This window comes from Motacilla alba, chromosome 9, assembly GCF_015832195.1.
Source record: "Motacilla alba alba isolate MOTALB_02 chromosome 9, Motacilla_alba_V1.0_pri, whole genome shotgun sequence".
NCBI classification, from domain to species: Eukaryota; Metazoa; Chordata; class Aves; order Passeriformes; family Motacillidae; genus Motacilla; species Motacilla alba.
In genome coordinates this window covers 5,121,972-5,139,520 of record NC_052024.1, presented here as the reverse complement: position 1 = coordinate 5,139,520, position 17,549 = coordinate 5,121,972, and the positions used below count along the sequence as shown (strand labels likewise).

Sequence of the window (17,549 nt, the reverse complement as noted above, 5' to 3'; positions counted from 1 at the left end):
TGCCAGTGCTCTGGCTCTCCCTGACATTGATGAGTTACTTCTTATCCCTGGGTTTTACCTTTTGAAGGGCCCCCTGTCTTTCTTAGATCATGTTAACAAGACAGCCATGGAGAGCCGTGGCCCTGGGGGTCTTCATTAGTTTTTCCCAGATTTATGTTCCCTGCCAGCTCCGTGCAGAGCTTGGGCAGGGCTGCACAATGCCAGGGTCACCGGGAGATCCCAGGGGTCAGGACCTTGATCCTTTTATTCACAAATGGCAGGGGAGCTCTGCAGTCATCCCAGGGCTCCAGCTGGGAAATGCTGGCATGAGGAAGGGCACCTGCACGCCCACATTCCAGATCTACACAGTGACAGGAGGCACCGTGGGATGGAGCTCCAAGGGATTTGCAAAGCCAGCCTTTGGTCCATCGGGAGAACGTGTGGAAGGTGGAGACCAAACACTCAGACTCTCCCTGCTCAGGAGTGTGAGATCAGCATGGCTTCAGGTGGAGCCCAGGAGGGAGCCCCATTTCCATGGATCCCTCAGAAAATGAGGTCCTGGAAAGGTTTTACCACCGCCCTGCACTGGAGGTGAACATGAACGGTGAGACCCACTCCCTATGGATTATGCTCAGTGTTCCCAGAAGGAAACTGAGCTGGAGACCTGAGTGTGGGGTCCCACCCACCTGACCCACACCTGGGTCTGGACTCCCCCCCATCCAATCCACCCCTGAGTGGGATCTCCCATCCACTGGATCCACACCTGAGCATGGGCTCCTACCCATCTGACCCACACCTACAAGTGCTGATCTGCAGAACAGGCTGCAATCCCAATTTGCCTTCCCTTCCCACTGCTGGGGTTTTTTTTGGGGTTTTTTTGGGTTTTGGGTTTTTTGGGGGTTTTTTTGTTTTGTTTTTTTGGGGTTTTTTGGGGGTTTTTTGTTTTGTTTTGTTTTGTTTTTCCCCAGAACAGGCAGTTTTGCACTGCTCACCTCACCCCATCCCCAGAGTCACCTGCAAGGATGGTGCATCCCATCCCCTGCCCTGCTCCAGCTGACCCCATCTCCGTGGGGCACCTCCAGCTCCATCCTGTTTTTCCCTGCTGCTGCTGCCAGTGAATTTGCTCTTGGTTAGCAATGGAAACACCACCACCTTCAGGATTCCCCCACACCTTCCCTCTTTCTCCGGGGAACCTCCCACACCTCCAGCACTCTCAGCACCAGGTCTAGGGATGAGCAGGTTACCAGGAAAACCACCCCACATCAAACACTCAGCTGGGAACTAAAATCCCAGCTGCATTCCAATGAATACATCTCCATTCACACCACTGGATCCACATTAATTTGGAGCAGCTGGGGCCAGGCTTGTTCAAGACTCCTATAAAAAGAGTCTCTGCCTCCCAGCTCCTGCTCTCTTACAGCCCTAACCCATAATTTACTGAGTGAGAGATGACCTAAAGAAATTCCTGGGTAGCTGGAAAATGAGACAGAGGAAGGAACCATTTTCTTGTATAGGCTACCACTGGCAAAGCAGTGCTTGCGCAGGTGCTAAAAAAAGGGAAGGAATCTGGGAAGCCACAATAAAAATGCATAAATTCTAGCATTTAGGAGGCATCATAATGGCTAATGATGGAAGGAAGGGGTGCAGTGGGTGGTGCCACCCACGTTTCCCTGAAACAGCATCCTTTGGCAATTCAGTATTTCAAAGTCCCCCTGACGATTTATTAAAACTGACAAAGTTGTTCTGGGTTTGAGGAATAATGAGCTCCTCCAAGATTTTTTTTTTTGTGAAAAATTATAGAAAACCATGGGTCCCATCCGTGGCTAGATCTGCTGCAGCACAGGTGAGTGAAATCCAGCAGCAGCTCTTTCCCTATGGAGTGTCCTCAGAATTACGGGATAGTCAAGGTTGGAAAAGACCTCTGAGATCATCAAGTCCAACCTTGTTTGCTTGATCTCCTCTGCTTTCCTTTGGATTAGAACATCCCTGGGAAATAGAAATGGCCCAGGTGGGGTTTGTTATCAGCAGAGTGACCCACTGCTGCCTTAACTGGTGAATTCCTAAAGATTTCATGTGCCTTCCATACTTGAGGATGGAGCTGGAGTGACCAGATGTGATGCAAAGGGCAAAAAAAAGCAGCCCAAGGCATTCCCTTGGCCCTCTGCAAGTCCTTGTTTAATATTGACAGGAGCACTTTGTGCTTATGTAAGTTTGCTACATGCCAAAGGAATCCGAATCAAGGTGTTATTACTTAATGCAAACACCCTCCCTGCTGTTTCACGAGCTTTAAAAAGGTGATCAAGACTTATTAGGATTAAGGGCTCATTTTAGCTGAATTGATCAGATGGCATTTAGGTGTAATTTCAGCTAAAAATACAGGCAAGGGATAAGCAGATTTTATTTCTATATGAAATCGTCTCCTCCTCTCCCTGTGCCGTGCACACACGCGGCCGTGTTTGCGCTTACCCTCAGCAGCTCTGCCTGCCTTGGGGGGATTGGGGGGGATTTTTTGTGCCCTGGGAAAGGTTCTTTGGGCTGGCCCTGCAGGGAGGACAGCGCTGCCTGGATCCCAGCTGATGGATTTCAACCACTTCCCTTCCCACGGCGCCGAAGCTGATCGTCCAGAGCCACGTTCCTCGGACTGATTTAGCTTCCACCAGCGTCGCTTCACAGTTGCGATCACAGATTTCTTGGAGCCGGCGCTGAAATGTGTCCAGGCGGTGAGAACCGGAGCTGGAAGATGAGGAGCGGGATGCTCTTCCACGGACCAACATTGCCATCCCATGGTGCAGCGGCTTCCCTGCAGCCTCCGCAGGGATGCTCGGCTCCCGGCGCACGGGAGTCGCTGCAGGAAATTCAGGAAAGCCAGGAAACTTCACTCCCAGCCTCGGAGATGGAGGGATTTTCCCAGGATCAGCCTCAGGACAGGCTCTCCCGACACCCGTCCGCATCCTGCGGCCGATCCTGATTTCCCGTGGCGATCCCAATCCCGCCGCGGTCTCTGTGCCAGCCCCGGCTCTCCCCACTCCCCACTTCTGTTAATTCTCGTTTTCTCCAGCCTCGCTAATAATTTCCCATGTGGCCCCATATCAAATGCTTTATTGAACTCCTGATAGATTAGATCTACCAAATTTCCCTGGTCTGGAAAACCAATTATCTTATCAAAGGAAGATGTCAGCACAGGCTGGCACAAACTGCTTTTGGTAAACCTAGGTTGCACTTTATCTCATTTTTCTCAGTGCCTTAATTAATGTTTCCTTCAGAATTTGTCCTGCAGTTCCAGGTCTGACTACAAAGGGGTTAACACATCCACAGCTGGATGCTCCTGCTTTTCATTCTCCTTATCTCCCTTACTTTCCCTGTGATCCAGTGGCTTCAATCTGTGCTATTTGACCCACAAAGCTCCTTAGAAAGCTCCGCTGTTCTCCCTGCCCACCATATATCCCTTCTCCCTGAATTCCTGGACAACCAGGGAATGGCCTGGTCCTGCCTAGCTCCTGGCAGCTCCCCTTTCTGCCTGCATTTACCTATTTTCCTAAAGAAGATTTCCAAGACTCCTGACTCCCCCTCAGACTGAAGATGCACCTTTCTGCTGTCCTGACATTTTTATCCATCCCTGTCATCTCTCTAACCTGGAGATCATGGAATCCCAGGGCGGTTTGTGTTGGAAGGCATCTAAAATTCATCCTGTTCCACCCCCTGCCATGGGCAGGGACACCTTCCACTATCCCAGGCTGCTCCAAACCCCTTCCAGCCTGGCCTGGAACACTTCCAGGGATGCAGGGGCAGCCACAGCTTGTCTAGGCAACCTGTGCCAGGGTCTTACCACCCTCATAATAATTTTTTCATTTCATCTTCAATATCTGGAGCCAGATTGTTGCTCATGGGAAGGTCTTCCCCCATCCCTGATGTCATGGACACACAGGAGTCAGTGAGATCCAATTCCCCAGGAATTTCAGCCACCAAAATAAAATTTTAGGGTTTTGGTTTTTTGGGGGTTTTTTTTTGGTTTTTTTTGTTTTGTTTTGTTTTGTTTTTTTTTAACAGATGAACACATGATGTGACTGAAATGAAGGCATTGTGGAAGTTTTTCATCCACTTTGTCATGACAGACCAAGGGTGTGCAGCTTAAATGATTCCATGTTATTCCAGGGCAAAATCCTGAATTCTGGATATGCTGAGATTATTCTAGTGTGGCAGCAGTGCAATTTGCCATCCCACCAGGGCCAGAAATGGAAATTTTCCCTACCATTTGAAGTAAATGTTCCCTCCCGCTATCAATGGGTCCTTGTCCTCATAGCCTGGGAAGCTGAAGATGCTCTCAGAGATCCTCTTTGCTGTTCTTCATGCCTAAAAAAATCCTTGGAAAATGCAGCCTTCCCAGCAGTCTGCTAGTTTTGTTTTGGCAGATGCTCAAGCAAATGTTGCTTTTTGGCATGGTGGGATCCCATCTTTTTGGAATCCATCTTATTGGCCTCGTGTCAAAACGTGCTGACAGCTTGGCTGGGCCTCCTGGAAAAATCCTGGGTTGTTCCCATTTTGTGTTTTACAACCCCAAGGCAGCTCTTGGATCATGGGGAAAGGACAGCCAGGATGGAGCCTGATGGAGCCAGGGAGAGGGCTTAGGGGGATGGAGGGTGGAGAGGGACTCTGCTTCTACCACAAACCCTTCTGGGATGGCAGGGGACACTGGGCCGCCCCTCCTGCCTTTACTCTGCTTCCCAGGCTCCAGATTTCTGGAGGAAAGCCATCAATCCCAGCCCATCCCCTGCATCCACTTGTTCTCCAGATTTAACTTCCAAGTAATTCCTGGTCAGTTGCTTCATCTCCTCTGCTCTTTGCAGCATTTTTTGGCCAGGAATCCAAGGAGCAGCAGGGAAGGGGCCCAGGAGCAGGGAAAGCTCCACCTCTAAGGCTCAGGAGCCAAGGAGGCACACGGTGGCCACGGGCACAAACGGGTGTGATAAGGAGCAAACAGTTGTGCTCCATCCCAGTGCTCATTCCCTGAGCTCTGCTCTCCTTCCCCTCCTCTGCACACAAGCAAAGCAAGCAGAGAGCAGGAGGCTCTGAGCACAGGCAGAGCTCCAAGAAACCAGAACAAACCTCACGAAAGCACGAGTCATGTGGCCCAAACTAAATTTGCCTGAAAAAAACCCAGCCTGATAGTGTTTTACACCAACTTATAATGACTTTCTTTCTGTTCTGGTTGTTGCTGTTGTTCTGGTTAATACCTTCCTCACTTAAAAACCCCCGAACATGACCCCGTGGCAGCCACGACACAAATATCATTTGCTTGGATTATTCCTGAGGTGGTTCCTGTGCTGGAGGCAGTAAGTGCTTACAATCACTCAGTACATAATGGAGAAATTCATTCCAATAATAACAATAATAACAGCATTTATTATTTTTGAAATATGGCTCTGATGAATTCATGAATATAGAAAGCTCTTGTTTGCTGGCTGCTGATGGAACTGAGCAGGATTTTCTGATGGAATTTTTTTGGAGATTTCTAATGCTGTTGCTTCAGATGTGCATCCATCACCTCTCAGCATCTGATTCCTGGCCCCGCTGGGTGTTTGGAGTGCAGGGAGGACAAATCAACCTGGGGCACCTCACCGTGCTCAGGGCAGTGTGCTGACAGTATCCCACAAAATCCATGGATGATTTGGGTTGGAAGGGACCTTGAAGCCCATCCAGTCCCATCCCCTGCCATGGGCAGGGACACCTTCAACTATCCCAGGTTGCTCCAAGTTCCATCCAACCTGGCCTCGGACACTTCCAGGGGCTGCCACAGCTTCTCTGGACAACCTGTGCCAGGGCTTCACCACCTTCACAGGGATGAATTTCTTCTTAAAATCTGGTATTTACTATTATTTACAAATATTAGTCGTGTTATAAGGAACCCTTTTTTTTAATAGGCAAAACAACCAATAGTTTTGAGCTTTTCTCTCCCTGGTGTTTCTCTTTTCTGGGGGCTGGGAGCTCAGTGGGGTCCAGTAAAACCAGGCTTTGCTCTGGCCCACCCTGCCCACAAGCAGAAACCCTATGAATGTCTGATGAGCTCAGCTTGGAGGGCTTCTTTGCCTTGCAGGGACTTCAGGACTGGCACAGCCCAGATCTCAGGGGCTCAAATATCATCTGCAGCAGGTAAAGTGGCAGTTTGCACTGGCCCTGCTCAGGGGAAACAGATCTGTTTCTAACGGGAGGAGATAAAAAAAGTGGCTTTGCCTCGTGAGGCTCCCCAGTCTAATGGTGTTGCACTCTGATTTAGCAGCACAAAAAGCCCTGGTGCTGCAGAGGCACATTTAGGAGCAGCCCTGGCTGACCCACTTCCCTTTGCTCTGGAGGTGGGGAGAGAACTGGAAGGTCAAAAGTGAGACAGTTTGTGGGATGCGATAATGACAGTTCAATAGGGGAAGTAAAAGCCGTGCGCAAGCAAACAAACCCAAGGAATTCATTCCATGAATGAGGAGGTGTTCAGCCATTCCCAGGAAAGCCAGGCTCCATCACACAGACAGGTGGCTGGGGAAGGGAAATGCCACCACTCCAAGACTCCCCCTCTTCCTCCTCCTTCCCCCAGTTGTGTGTGGCAAGCACAGCCCCATCCCAGCTCTGCTGAGGGAAATCAGCTCTACCCCAGCCCAATCCAGCACAAAGACATTGCTTTACAACTTCCTCTGATATTTTTCCCTCTGCGCATTCCTGGCCCTGCCTCCCTGTGAATTGACTGCCAAGCTCTCCTCTGGGAGATGTAACTCTGGGTCTGTTTAGATGAGCTTCTCTCCTTTTGTGTTCATCTGCATGTAAGCTCTAAGTGCTTTATTGTTTTGCAAGCACAGCTATTGATTTTCGGGAAAATAACTAAGAAAACATTAATTTATAACTTCCCTGTTGCTCCAAAGGAGCAAATGACTTTTCTACCATATCAACATAAGTCTAAAAAATGACCCAGGCTTTCAATAAATACCCAGAGGTATAAATGCCAGGAGTTAAGAGCAGTGAGGAGGATGGAAAACCAGAGAGGGTGTATGGAGGGAGGTCCTCAATAACCAATCTATGATCATGGAATTCCAGAATGGTTTGTGTGGGAAGGAAACTTAAAGCCCACCCCCTGCCATGGGCAGGGACACCTTCCACTGTCCCAGGTGGCTCCAAGCCCTGTTCAGCCTGGCCTGGAACACTTTCAGGGATCCACGGGCAGCCACAGCTTCTCTGGACAACTGTGCCAGGGCCTGAGCGCCCTCACAGGGAGCAATTCCATTCCCAATATCCCATCTAGCCCTGCCCTCTGGCAGTGGGAAGCCATTCCCCTTGTCCTGTCACTCCAGACCCTTGTCCACAGTCTCTCTCCATGTTTCCTGTCAGCTCCTTCAGGCAATGGAAGGCCACAATTAGGTCACCTGCAACCCTTCTTTTTGCCAGGCTGAACAATCCCAAATTGCCCAGCTTTTTCCCATAGGAGAGGTGCTCCTGGAAGTCCATCAGGGTTTTTATATAGGGTGTGCAAGGAGAGGTTGAGGGAGATGCTCAGAACAGCAGAGGAAAAGGGAATCTGGTCACTGTCTCTCCCTGTTTAAGAGTTTCTTATTAAAGCTGAGCCAGGCTGGTTTGGGTGATGCTGAGAGCGTGTGCAGAAATTAAATGTCATTATATAAAGATAATATATATTATAATATTGATTTGTTTCATGGTGAATGGCAATGTCTGCATGGGATTCTTGCCTTCAGGTCCTGTCTCCTCCTTTGAATCATCATTTTGAATGGTGCTGCTGCCCAATCCAGGCCCAGTGGGTATTACAGACCCAGCCCAGTGGCTGGCTGGGCTCCTGGAGAGCAGACCCCAAGCAGCCACAGCAATGCTCCCCTGTTCTGGGAGGAGAAGCTGTGGCTGCCCCTGGATCCCTGGAAGTGTCCAAGGCTGGGCTGGACAGGGCTTGGAGCCTCCTGGGATAGTGGAAGATGTCCCTGCCCATGGCAGGGAGTGGAATGGGATGGGGTTTATGGTCCTTCCCACCCAAAGCATTCCAAGACCCTGTGATCCATGTCCCAGTGAACCCAACCTGAGCTGGCAGACCAAAGGTGGTGGAACACTTTCCCCATGACTCTGGGATCTCTCCTGTGGTGTTTGAGTCCCAGAGGTTGATCTGAGTGTGTTGGATGTGGAGAAGGCACTGGAAAGCCTGACTTTGCCCCAGTCACATCCCTGGGAGCTGGGGCCTCCTTCTGCTTACGTGACACTGAGGGGTGATTTTGGCCTCCCCTGGCCATGCCACCCAGCCCTTGGAGATGCAGGAGGTCCAGGCACAGGCTCTGCCTCCAGACTCCCATTTTCTGTGGAAAACAGGCTCCCGTAGAGGGCAATGCAGAGCAGCAGCAGCACTTTAGCTGCTCCCTGTGGTTAGTGATAGTCTGTGTGAAGCACACACAGCCCAAACACCAGCTGTGGACCAGCTGTGGCCCTGGTTATTTTCTCCCCAGCAGACTTTTGGGGACCCAAAGCGCCATGCTGGGCTGGCAGGGCACCAGTGAGGCCGTGGCGGTGGCACCTGGAGCAGGGAATGGGCAGAGCCTTGGTGAGATGCTCAGCCTGCGGCATCCAGGGGGCACAAAGAGATTGGCCTCAGCTCATCTGGAACTAAGGAGCAGGATGAGGCTGCTCCAGGCTGTAAGTTTCTGCTGGAGTGATCTCCATGGAAAAATCTCCTCCTAAATCTGTGGCAAGAGTCTCAGTAGGGTGTGGTTGTGATATTTTGTGAAAATCCCTTTGCTAGGATTTTCTTCTCCTGAGAAGCTGAAGGGCCTCAGCTTCAAGTGTGAACAATTTGTTATCTGCTGCTGTGGGATGCAGCAGGTGCTTCCTCGATTGGTCAGTGTGGGATGTTTCTACTTGGTGGCCAATCGAGGAGGCAGCAGCTCTGGGACTCTCTGGGAGTCACAGAACTTTATTCATTCCTTTCTATTCCTGTCTCGCCTTCTGATGATTCTTTCTCTCTGTTCTTTGTAGTCTAGTTATAGTGTGGTCTTTTTTAATGTAATATATATCATAATATAATAAACCAGCCTTCTGAAATCAGTCAAGATCTCTCCTTCCCTTCACCAAGTCCTGACTGCCCAGAAGACCCACGGTAATAAATGGTGACCCCAGACGTAGCAATAGTAGGGCATTAGGGCAATGCGGAGAACTGGGGCAGGATGGGGAAGTTTCCATGTTATGGATAAGATAAAAACTGGGCTGGAACTTTTACTGTCAGCTGCTATCTCTGTCCTGGTGCTGCTGCACCCTCCAGGCTCAGCAGACACTTCCCAGTGCCCTGGGGAGGGAGGGAGGAATGGACCACCATGTAACCATGGAGTCGTGTGGGTTGGAGGGGACCCTGGAGATCATCCATCTCCAACGCCATGGATCTGCTGGATGGGCAGATGGATGTGTTCACCCCCAGGGGAGCTGCCAGCGTTGGAGCTGCGTGCTGGCCACCCCAATTCCCTGCAGGTCACCTGAAAGGATGGACCCGCCGTGTGTTTGCCCAAGGGGAGGGTTCCTCACCGAGGGGTGTGCCGGCACACGTGGGCTCCTCACCCACGTCATTGCCCCGGGGATGTTTTTCACAACTGGAGCCCTCCCGGCATTATTACCCGGGCTCTTATCAGCTGATTAAGCCCTGGGTATCTCGCTGCCTTTCCCGTGGGCGCTGTTTGCTCTGCCTGCAGCAGCACAAGCAGCTCAGGCATCTTCCTCCAGCCTTCCCAGCAGGGATCACGGACCCGGGGGCAGGATCTCTGCACCCTGCCGAGGGCTCAGGGACTGCCCCCGAGCGAACAGGAGAACCCTGGAATGTCCCTGGCTGATTTTGAAGAGCTGGCTGGCTTTTTGGTGCCATCACAGGCTATGGGGGGAGAGGCACTGAGAGCGGTTTTGGTGGTTTCTAAGCACTGCTGGTGGAGAGAGGTGGGGGTTTGGGTGGAAAATTGGTGGAAAATGGGTGCAACACATGGTGATGCCGGCACTCGTTGGCTGGACAAATCTTCCAGCTCTCCTAGTTTTTCTGGATATACAGCTTGGCCAAAAATAGGAAGAGAAAGGAAAAGGGTGGGGAGGAGAGCTGCAAAGAACCTGATTGCCGTTGGTGGCTGGAGCCAGGGGTCACATCTCTGCTGGATGCTGTGGTGTCCTCACACGAGCTGAGCAGCTCTGGTTCAGGGGGAGGCACTGGGCAGTTTCTTTGGATGCCACATCTCCATCTCTCCTTACAAATTCTGCTGTCCCAGCACAGGATGGAGTTCACACCCCTTACACTCCAGAGCCAGGAAAGCTCTGGGGGAATCTTCCCAGTCTAGGTGGGTCACCCAATCCTGTTCCTGCCCCCCTCAAGGCATCCTGCTGGGGACGAGCAGAGGCTCTGAGGGAGCGGGAACCTCCCCACGTGCCTGGGCAGGATGTGCTGTGTTATTTGGGAGGTGTTGGTGTTGAAAGCCCTGTTGTTGCTGTTGCAATGTATTTGCAAGGGTTAGGCCATAGTGTGCACCAGCCAGCCTGCTTCTAAGTTTGTCATCAAAGCCTGCAGAATTTGTCAAAGCTACTGAAACATAAATTGTGCTAAATTAAGAAAGAAGAGGCTGAAAAACTGAGACCACAAGAACTGGATAACCGAAGACTGTAAAGCCCCTGGACTGTAACCAATCACACACTGTGAGAAATGCAGGCAGAAAACGAGTGAACAAGACAAAGACACCAATCAAGAAATGTGTACTTAGCAGTTTGTAGAATCCATAAATATGTGTGTAAGGTAAACAATAAACAGCTTCTGTTTAATCATATTGGCTGTTGTCCAAGAGTCCTGAATCTCCTGCATGTTGCCTCCCTTGGAAGTATCCAGAGCACCAACCCCACTCAGCAAAGTTCTTCCTTGCCCTATGACACCTTCCCTAGGTGTGGATCTGGATACAAAGAGAAAAGGCTGAACGTGCTCCAAGCCACCCCCAAAAGGTGCCTTTTCCCAGTCCCACCCACCCTGTGTGACGCTGGCAGAGCAGGGGACTCACCTTTGGCCAGGGGAGCACCTCGCACTGCCCACTGCTGGGAGAGCGCAGCCCCAGCTGAGCCTTATCTGGGCACCCCGGGAATGCAAACAGCAGAGCCATGAGGCTGCTCCAAGCCCTGCCGGGGCAGGACACAGCGCGGAGGCAGCGCAGCTCCTCGGGCTCTCCAGTGCCTCTGGATCCCTCCCAGTGGGGCTTCCCAACAGCCTGCACACCTCGCCTGCCCCTGGCAGCCCTCAGGTGAGTCTGGCTCTGTCCCTGCAGCTGCTGAGTTGGAGAATGGGAAGGCAGGTGTGGCACAAGGCAGTGAGAAGCCCCTTCCTTTGCTCAGAGCGGCTGCATTAATTAATCTGCCATGAGCCCGATACGTTCCTCGCATGGGTTTTCCATTCGGAAGCGCTTTCCGAACGTGCCTGGTGTGAAATGTGACGAGGCTGGGGTTGGTGTGTGTGCACGTGCATTGCCTTGATTGCAGCTGTGATTTCCTTAGAGACTCAAAAATGAATGGTGTGCGTTCACCAGACGCTGTCTGTGCGGAAATCAGGAGCTGCCTGGGGTTATTCCCAGAGACAGGGTGGGTGCATCCCAAAGGCAAATCCCACCGGCTCTCAGGGGAGAGCTACAGAGAGGAGGGGAGGTCTCTGCTTCGAATCCCGAGGGATTCCAGGAGCTGTGGGGATGCGGATTCGGTGGCAGTGGGGTTTGGCAGGGGACTGTGAGATGTGCAGTACTTGCTTGTGGTGCTTGAGCTGCAGTTTGTGATGCAGCACTCGCTTTGGAGAGCCTAAAACTGAAATGAGAAAACTGAAATGGGCTCAAGGGCTGGGCAAACTGTGAGCTGCAGGTGCTGGGATTGATTGATTGATTGATTAAAAATCATTTTTAGCAAATGAAGAGTTTTAGCTCTTGTTCAGGCTGAGCCCGAGTCCCTGCGAGGCTGGTGGTGCCCCGTGGGCTGTCCTGGGGTGATTCCTTTGTGCACCTCAGGGACTCCAGGGGTGTGATGTGCAGGGGGTGTAGGGCCAGGACCCAGCAGCATCATTGCCCCTCTTTGGTGGCAAAATCCCACTGTATTCCCCGAGCCTGTGTCTCACAGGCCGCCTTGAGGAGCTATCACGGGCATCTGTAGTAATCTCCCTCGTAGTCTCCCAGCCGTCCTCATCCTGCACTTGAAACACGGAAATTGCCCCAAGAAAAGAAATCTCTTTACAAGATGGGCCATCAAGGCAGCAGCCGCATCCCCGGAATCATCCCACTCAGCAGGGTAATCTATTCAATGGCCGGGATTTATTTTTAACATTCAGCTCCGCAGTCCTTTTAACTCGAGCGGGGAAGGGAACATTTTGATAACAGCAGCCTCCAGGTCAAATGTGATGAGAATTCATAACTCGCCACACAGGGGTTTTGGAAAACCAACCAAGCAAAACAATTTCCCGGAATGAGCCGATGAAGATGCGTGTTTCTCTTCACAATGTCATGCACAGAGCAGGGAGGTGTTGGAGTGGCTCCTCATTCTCTGCCCACAATTTGCAAATAAAATGCCTCCCGGAGTGTTTTAAATTTGAAGGACTATTGCGAGCACGGCTTTGCTGGGCTGCTCATAAAGACCTGAGACATCGGATCTGTCGGCCATCAAAGGAGAAATATGAATCCAGTAATGGGAATGTCCTCATGGTCCCAACTCTAATCAAAGCAAAGCCAGGGGTTTCTGCTTCAGGAGAGTGGCATCAAGATTTAAAAAGGAACAGAGGGGCTTCAGGCCCTGGTCGGCACTGGAGCAGCAGCAGGGATGATTTTCAGGGGCACGACGGGGGAACAGCTTTATCTGACAGAGGTTAGATGGGATATTGGGACGGAATTCCTTCCTGTGAGGATGATTAGGCCTGGCACAGGCTGCTCAGAGAAGCTGTGGCTGCCCCATCCCTGGAAGTGCCCAAAGCCAGGTTGGATGGAGCTTGGAGCAACCTGGGCTAGTGGGAGGTGTCCCTCCTGATGGGCACAGGAGCACCACTGGGTGCCCCCCAGGACTGGGATGACCCAGGTTAAACTGGAAGGATTCCCCTGAGCTTTCCTGGCCCTGGTGTCTAAGGGGTGTGAACTCCAGCGGCAGCGGGGTGGAACAAAATGAGCTCTAAGGTGCCTTCCAACCCAAACCACTCTGGGCTGGGAAAAAACCAACAACTAGAATCCTGAAAATCTGGCCCAGCCAAGATTGTGACAGAGCTGCCAGGGAGCAACTTTTTCTTTCTGTTTTCTTTTCAAATGACCAGAGTAAATGGACTGCACCTGTCTGAGAACGAGACACAGGTGGGAAAGGCGGGAGGAAATGTAGAGATTGAGCACTGCAGTTTATTTTAATGTCAGTGCTGGTGTCTCCTGAGGCCCGTGGGGCTGGGCTGGGCTGGACATGTGTGCTCCACCTGAGCTCCACGGGGCAGCACAGGCTGCCTTATCTGCAGGCTCGGGAACGTGGCCTTTCCAAACCACGATATTTGCTCTCCATTCCCTGTCTTCCGCTCAAATTCCGTATCTGCAGGGAGGCCCCTGGTGCTGCCACTCACAGCAGAGTGCAGGGACAACGGGAGAAACTGGGAATGGGATTGGAAAAATTAACATAGAATATGGAATCCCAGAAAGGTTTGGGATGGAGGGGAACTTAAAACTCATTCAGTGCCACCCCTGCCATAATCAGGGACACCTTCCACTAGCCCAGCTTGCTCCAACCTGGCCTTGAGCACTTCCAGGGATCCAAGGGCAGCCACAGCTTCTCTGGGCAACCTGTGCCAGGGCCTCCCCACCCTGACACCCAAGAATTTCTTCCCAAACTCCTGTGCTGTCCTGGGAACCCAGGATGTGATGAGAAACCCTGTGCAACTGGAATGGAAAACAACAAAATCTGTTATTCAGCATGGGAAGCAGCACTGATGGGAACAGTCACTGCTTTAATATTTAATTTGATCAGATCCAGCTCTGAGAAATGGATTGGGAGCTGCCACAGCTCCAAGCACAAGCTCAGCACTGGCAGGGAATTACCATGGGGCTTGCTCCACTCCAGACTTATCTGTATGCTGGAAGGGTGACATGGAATGAGGCTCATTAATTATTCCAGCACACAGAGCTGTGTTTCCTGCCATTCCCTTCAATCAATCAAGCTCCGAGCACCTTCAGGGCCTCTTGGACATTGGGTTGTCATTCCAGGTATGTCCTCTCCACTGGACCCTGGCTCCTGGTCCCTGCAGGGCCACTCAGGTGCAAACAGGTGTCATTTCAGGAGGGAATTTCCTTGTGCCACCAGACAGTGCAGTGCAGACCCCATTCCATCCTGCCTCTTACCAGCAGGAGTTCCTCGTGGCTGTATGGCCTCGTGTGCTGCTGGGACTGGGAGGCACAAGTTGGGTCTCACCAAACATGTCACTTCTTTGTCCTTTTAGGTGGATCCCACACCTTTCCTGGGACTGAGACTGAGCCAGCAGCAGAGCTGGTTTTCCCTTGTGCACCATTCTGGTACCTCCAGAAATCCCTTTGCATGCTCCAGAAGGTTTGGGTATCCTCACCAGGGAGCTGGGCTTTACAGGAGTCCAACAGTCACCGCCAGGGCAAGAAAAGGTGCTGGAAATGTAGATTTGTCAGGACTATAATCCAGGTAGGTCATAATTCCTTCCTTGTATGAAACCATCCGCTTTCTATCCTCGTCTGCTTCTCTCTGGTCCATCACAAGACTCCGTCCTGCAGGACACAAACCCCTCACATCCCTCACAGTTGAAGAGTCAGCAGAAGGGATGGATTGGGAAAAAGCCTTTGGCATGCTGATGTTTTAGCTTTGGGTGACACACCCCAAACTGAAATCACAACCTTCCCCCGTGATGCTCACTGCATCCTTGGGCACCTAATTCCATGGGCACATTTGGCTACACAGATTCCCTGGGACAAGCACGTGTTGGAATTCTGCAGTGCTTGGGAGCAGTTTCCCACACCAGTCTGCCCCAGGGATGGTCTTGGGGCTCCTTGCCTTGCCATGGTGACCCTTCCCACCTGCTCTCCCAGGGTCCTTCCCTCTCTGCCAAGCACATTCCTGCACCATGGGACACAGCTGCCCACCCCTTCTCCCTTCTCCAAGACCTCTCCTGGTTCCCCCTGCCTGGCTGGGGCCAAGGAGGTGGGACCCCAGATCTTCATCCCAGGGGGAACAGCCCTCTGTACCCGTTGAGGGATTGTCACCGGGCCTGTCACCAAACTGCCTTCACCTTTCACTGTCCAAAGCCTCGTCCCTCCATTTCCCAGTCCTGCTGAGCAATAACTGGCTCCTCCTTTTGCTGTTCCTTGTCTCTCCTTAGCACCCATGTCGGAGGCATGCCCCCAAACGCTCCAGGAAAGAAAGAATGTTGAGGAAAATCCAGATATGCCTCTGTTTCTGCTTTGTCTCGGGCATTTTGTACGAGATCTCCCTCTTGTCCAACTGTGTCTTCTCGTACTTGCCCATGGCCCAGCACTACCTGACACCTGAGCAGGTGCTGAACCTTGGCAAAAGCATCATTTTCCTGGAGACGACGGAGCGCCTGGAGCCGCCCCCGCTGGTGTCGTGCTCCGTGGAATCCGCTGCCCGGATTTACCAGGACAGGCCCATCATCCTCTTCATGAGGGGACTCACCAACGAGACAGCCCTGGACATGAACACCAGCTATGCAGCCTTCTCCCTCTTGTCTTCCATGAAGAATGTCTTCCTTTTCCCTCTCCAGATGGAAACTGTCTTCCAGGAGACCCCTCTGCTCCAGTGGTACAACCAGGTGAGTGTTAAAACAAGTGGAAAACAGGAAAAAAGCTATAACTAGGGGTGGGAAAAGGCTTTAAAAGGAATGAGGAATGCAGGACTGTGTGAAAGTAGTGACTTTCATTGTTTTGGTTGGGAACAGATTCATTTTGGCCGCGTTCTGCTGTGTATTCATCTCTCTGTTTATGGCATACGTGATCGGCCTTATCTGGAGAATCGGATTTTTTGGCAAAGGAAACATCGGTAAAAATAGATTGCAGACGTGTTTTGAGAAAACAGCCTTAATAATCTTCCCCAACAGAAGCTGGTGGAACAAAATGTGCTGCCTGAGCATTTGATAGAGCTGCCTCACTCTGACGGAGCCCACAGGAGATAAGAGATAGGGGAGAGATTTCAGGTTCTATAACAGCAACATGCGAAGCCAAGGTGGGATCTGGTGAGCTCCACCCTGGAAAAAGTTCCTGGGGCAAACTTCCCATAAGTAGCTTTGGTCAAACTGCTTGGGCAGGGCAGGCAGATTTCCTCCAAAGTCTTTCTTATCCTGAGAAAGAATTACTCCAAATGCCAACAAATGCCGATGAAAAGCCTCCAGCCTGGTTCAAAGAGCTGGGAGGGATCTGAGAGTGTGTTAAGTGGGTTGTGTCCCTCTGAAATAGCAGGGAATGACTCATGGTGGCATTGGGTTAACACTGTAGGTGCCATCAAAACACCTGGGAAAAGTTCCTGCATTGCTAATGCTAACAAAGCGCTGCTCTGCTCCAGCTCCTTATCTTATCCCAGCAAAATCCAACGGCTGGAGGCAGCCAGAGCTGTCAGTGACATTTGCAGCCATGCAGGTGAGGGTTTATGGTGCCATTTGCAGCCCCATGGATGGGTTGGATCCGTTCCCTGCCTGCGGCATCATGTCTCACCTTTCCCACTCCGCAGGTGGTCCCGGAGAAGGAGAAGAACTGGGTGCACGTCAGCTCGGACGCCAGCAGACTGGCGCTCATCTGGAAGTACGGGGGCATCTACATGGACACGGATGTCATCTCCATCCGGCCCATCCCCCAGCAGAGCTTCCTGGCCGCCCAGAAGTCACGCTTCTCCAGCAACGGGATCTTTGGCTTCCCGGCCCGCCACAAGTTCATCTGGGACTGCATGGAGAACTTCGTTCTCAAGTACAACGGCAAAATCTGGGGCAACCAGGGCCCCTTTTTGATGACCAGGATGCTCAAGACACTCTGCAACCTGACAGATTTCCAAGGCATCGAGGACCACAGCTGCCAGAACATCTCCTTCCTCAACCCCCAGCGTTTCTACCCCATCCCATACCCAGCCTGGAGCCGGTACTACCAGGTGTGGGATAAAAGCCCCAATTTCAACCACTCCTACGCGCTGCACCTGTGGAACTTCATGAACCGCAACCGCAAGGTCGTGGTGGCCGGCAGCAACACCCTGGCTGAGAAACTCTACAAAACCTATTGCCCCAGCACCTACGAGGACCTGATCCAGAATGCCAAGCACAGGGATCTCCCCGGCCCTGAGGAGGTTGAGTGACGTGGAGCGAGGAGGAGAGGGGTGATCCTTCCAGCCAAACACAAATCCCACTGGGTCGGTATCCGCTTTTGTAGGAGAAAGAAAGAACTTTCCATGACCACCATTCCTATTCCCTTGGGATGCTGAGAATGGTGGTGGGTATCCATCAGACGTGGCCTCCGAGGACTCCTTTGCCTCAGTTCTGTTTCCTGATAGGTGCTCATGGACCAAGCCTTCCCAAATCTGAC

At 51.8% G+C, this 17,549-nt stretch overlaps 1 protein-coding gene across 1 annotated transcript; it reads left to right on the top strand.

The window, feature by feature from the left end:
- The first annotated feature begins 11,115 nt into the window (after positions 1-11,115).
- A4GNT (alpha-1,4-N-acetylglucosaminyltransferase) lies at positions 11,116-17,322 on the top strand. Its single transcript, XM_038146090.1, has 4 exons — positions 11,116-11,255; positions 14,214-14,658; positions 15,350-15,799; positions 16,711-17,322. Exons 1-4 carry the CDS (start codon positions 11,116-11,118, stop codon positions 17,320-17,322), a joined length of 1,647 nt encoding a protein of 548 aa, XP_038002018.1.
- Positions 17,323-17,549: the final 227 nt, after the last annotated feature.

Bases quoted from the DNA above. Each gene is read 5' to 3' on its own strand.
- A4GNT (XM_038146090.1), top strand. From the start codon at position 11,116: ATGAGGCTGCTCCAAGCCCTGCCGGGGCAGGACACAGCGCGGAGGCAG. The intron at 11,256-14,213 runs GTGAGTCTGGCT...TTGTCATTCCAG, and splicing joins CTGCCCCTGGCAGCCCTCAG to GTATGTCCTCTCCACTGGAC. The intron at 15,800-16,710 runs GTGAGTGTTAAA...CCCACTCCGCAG, and splicing joins TGCTCCAGTGGTACAACCAG to GTGGTCCCGGAGAAGGAGAA.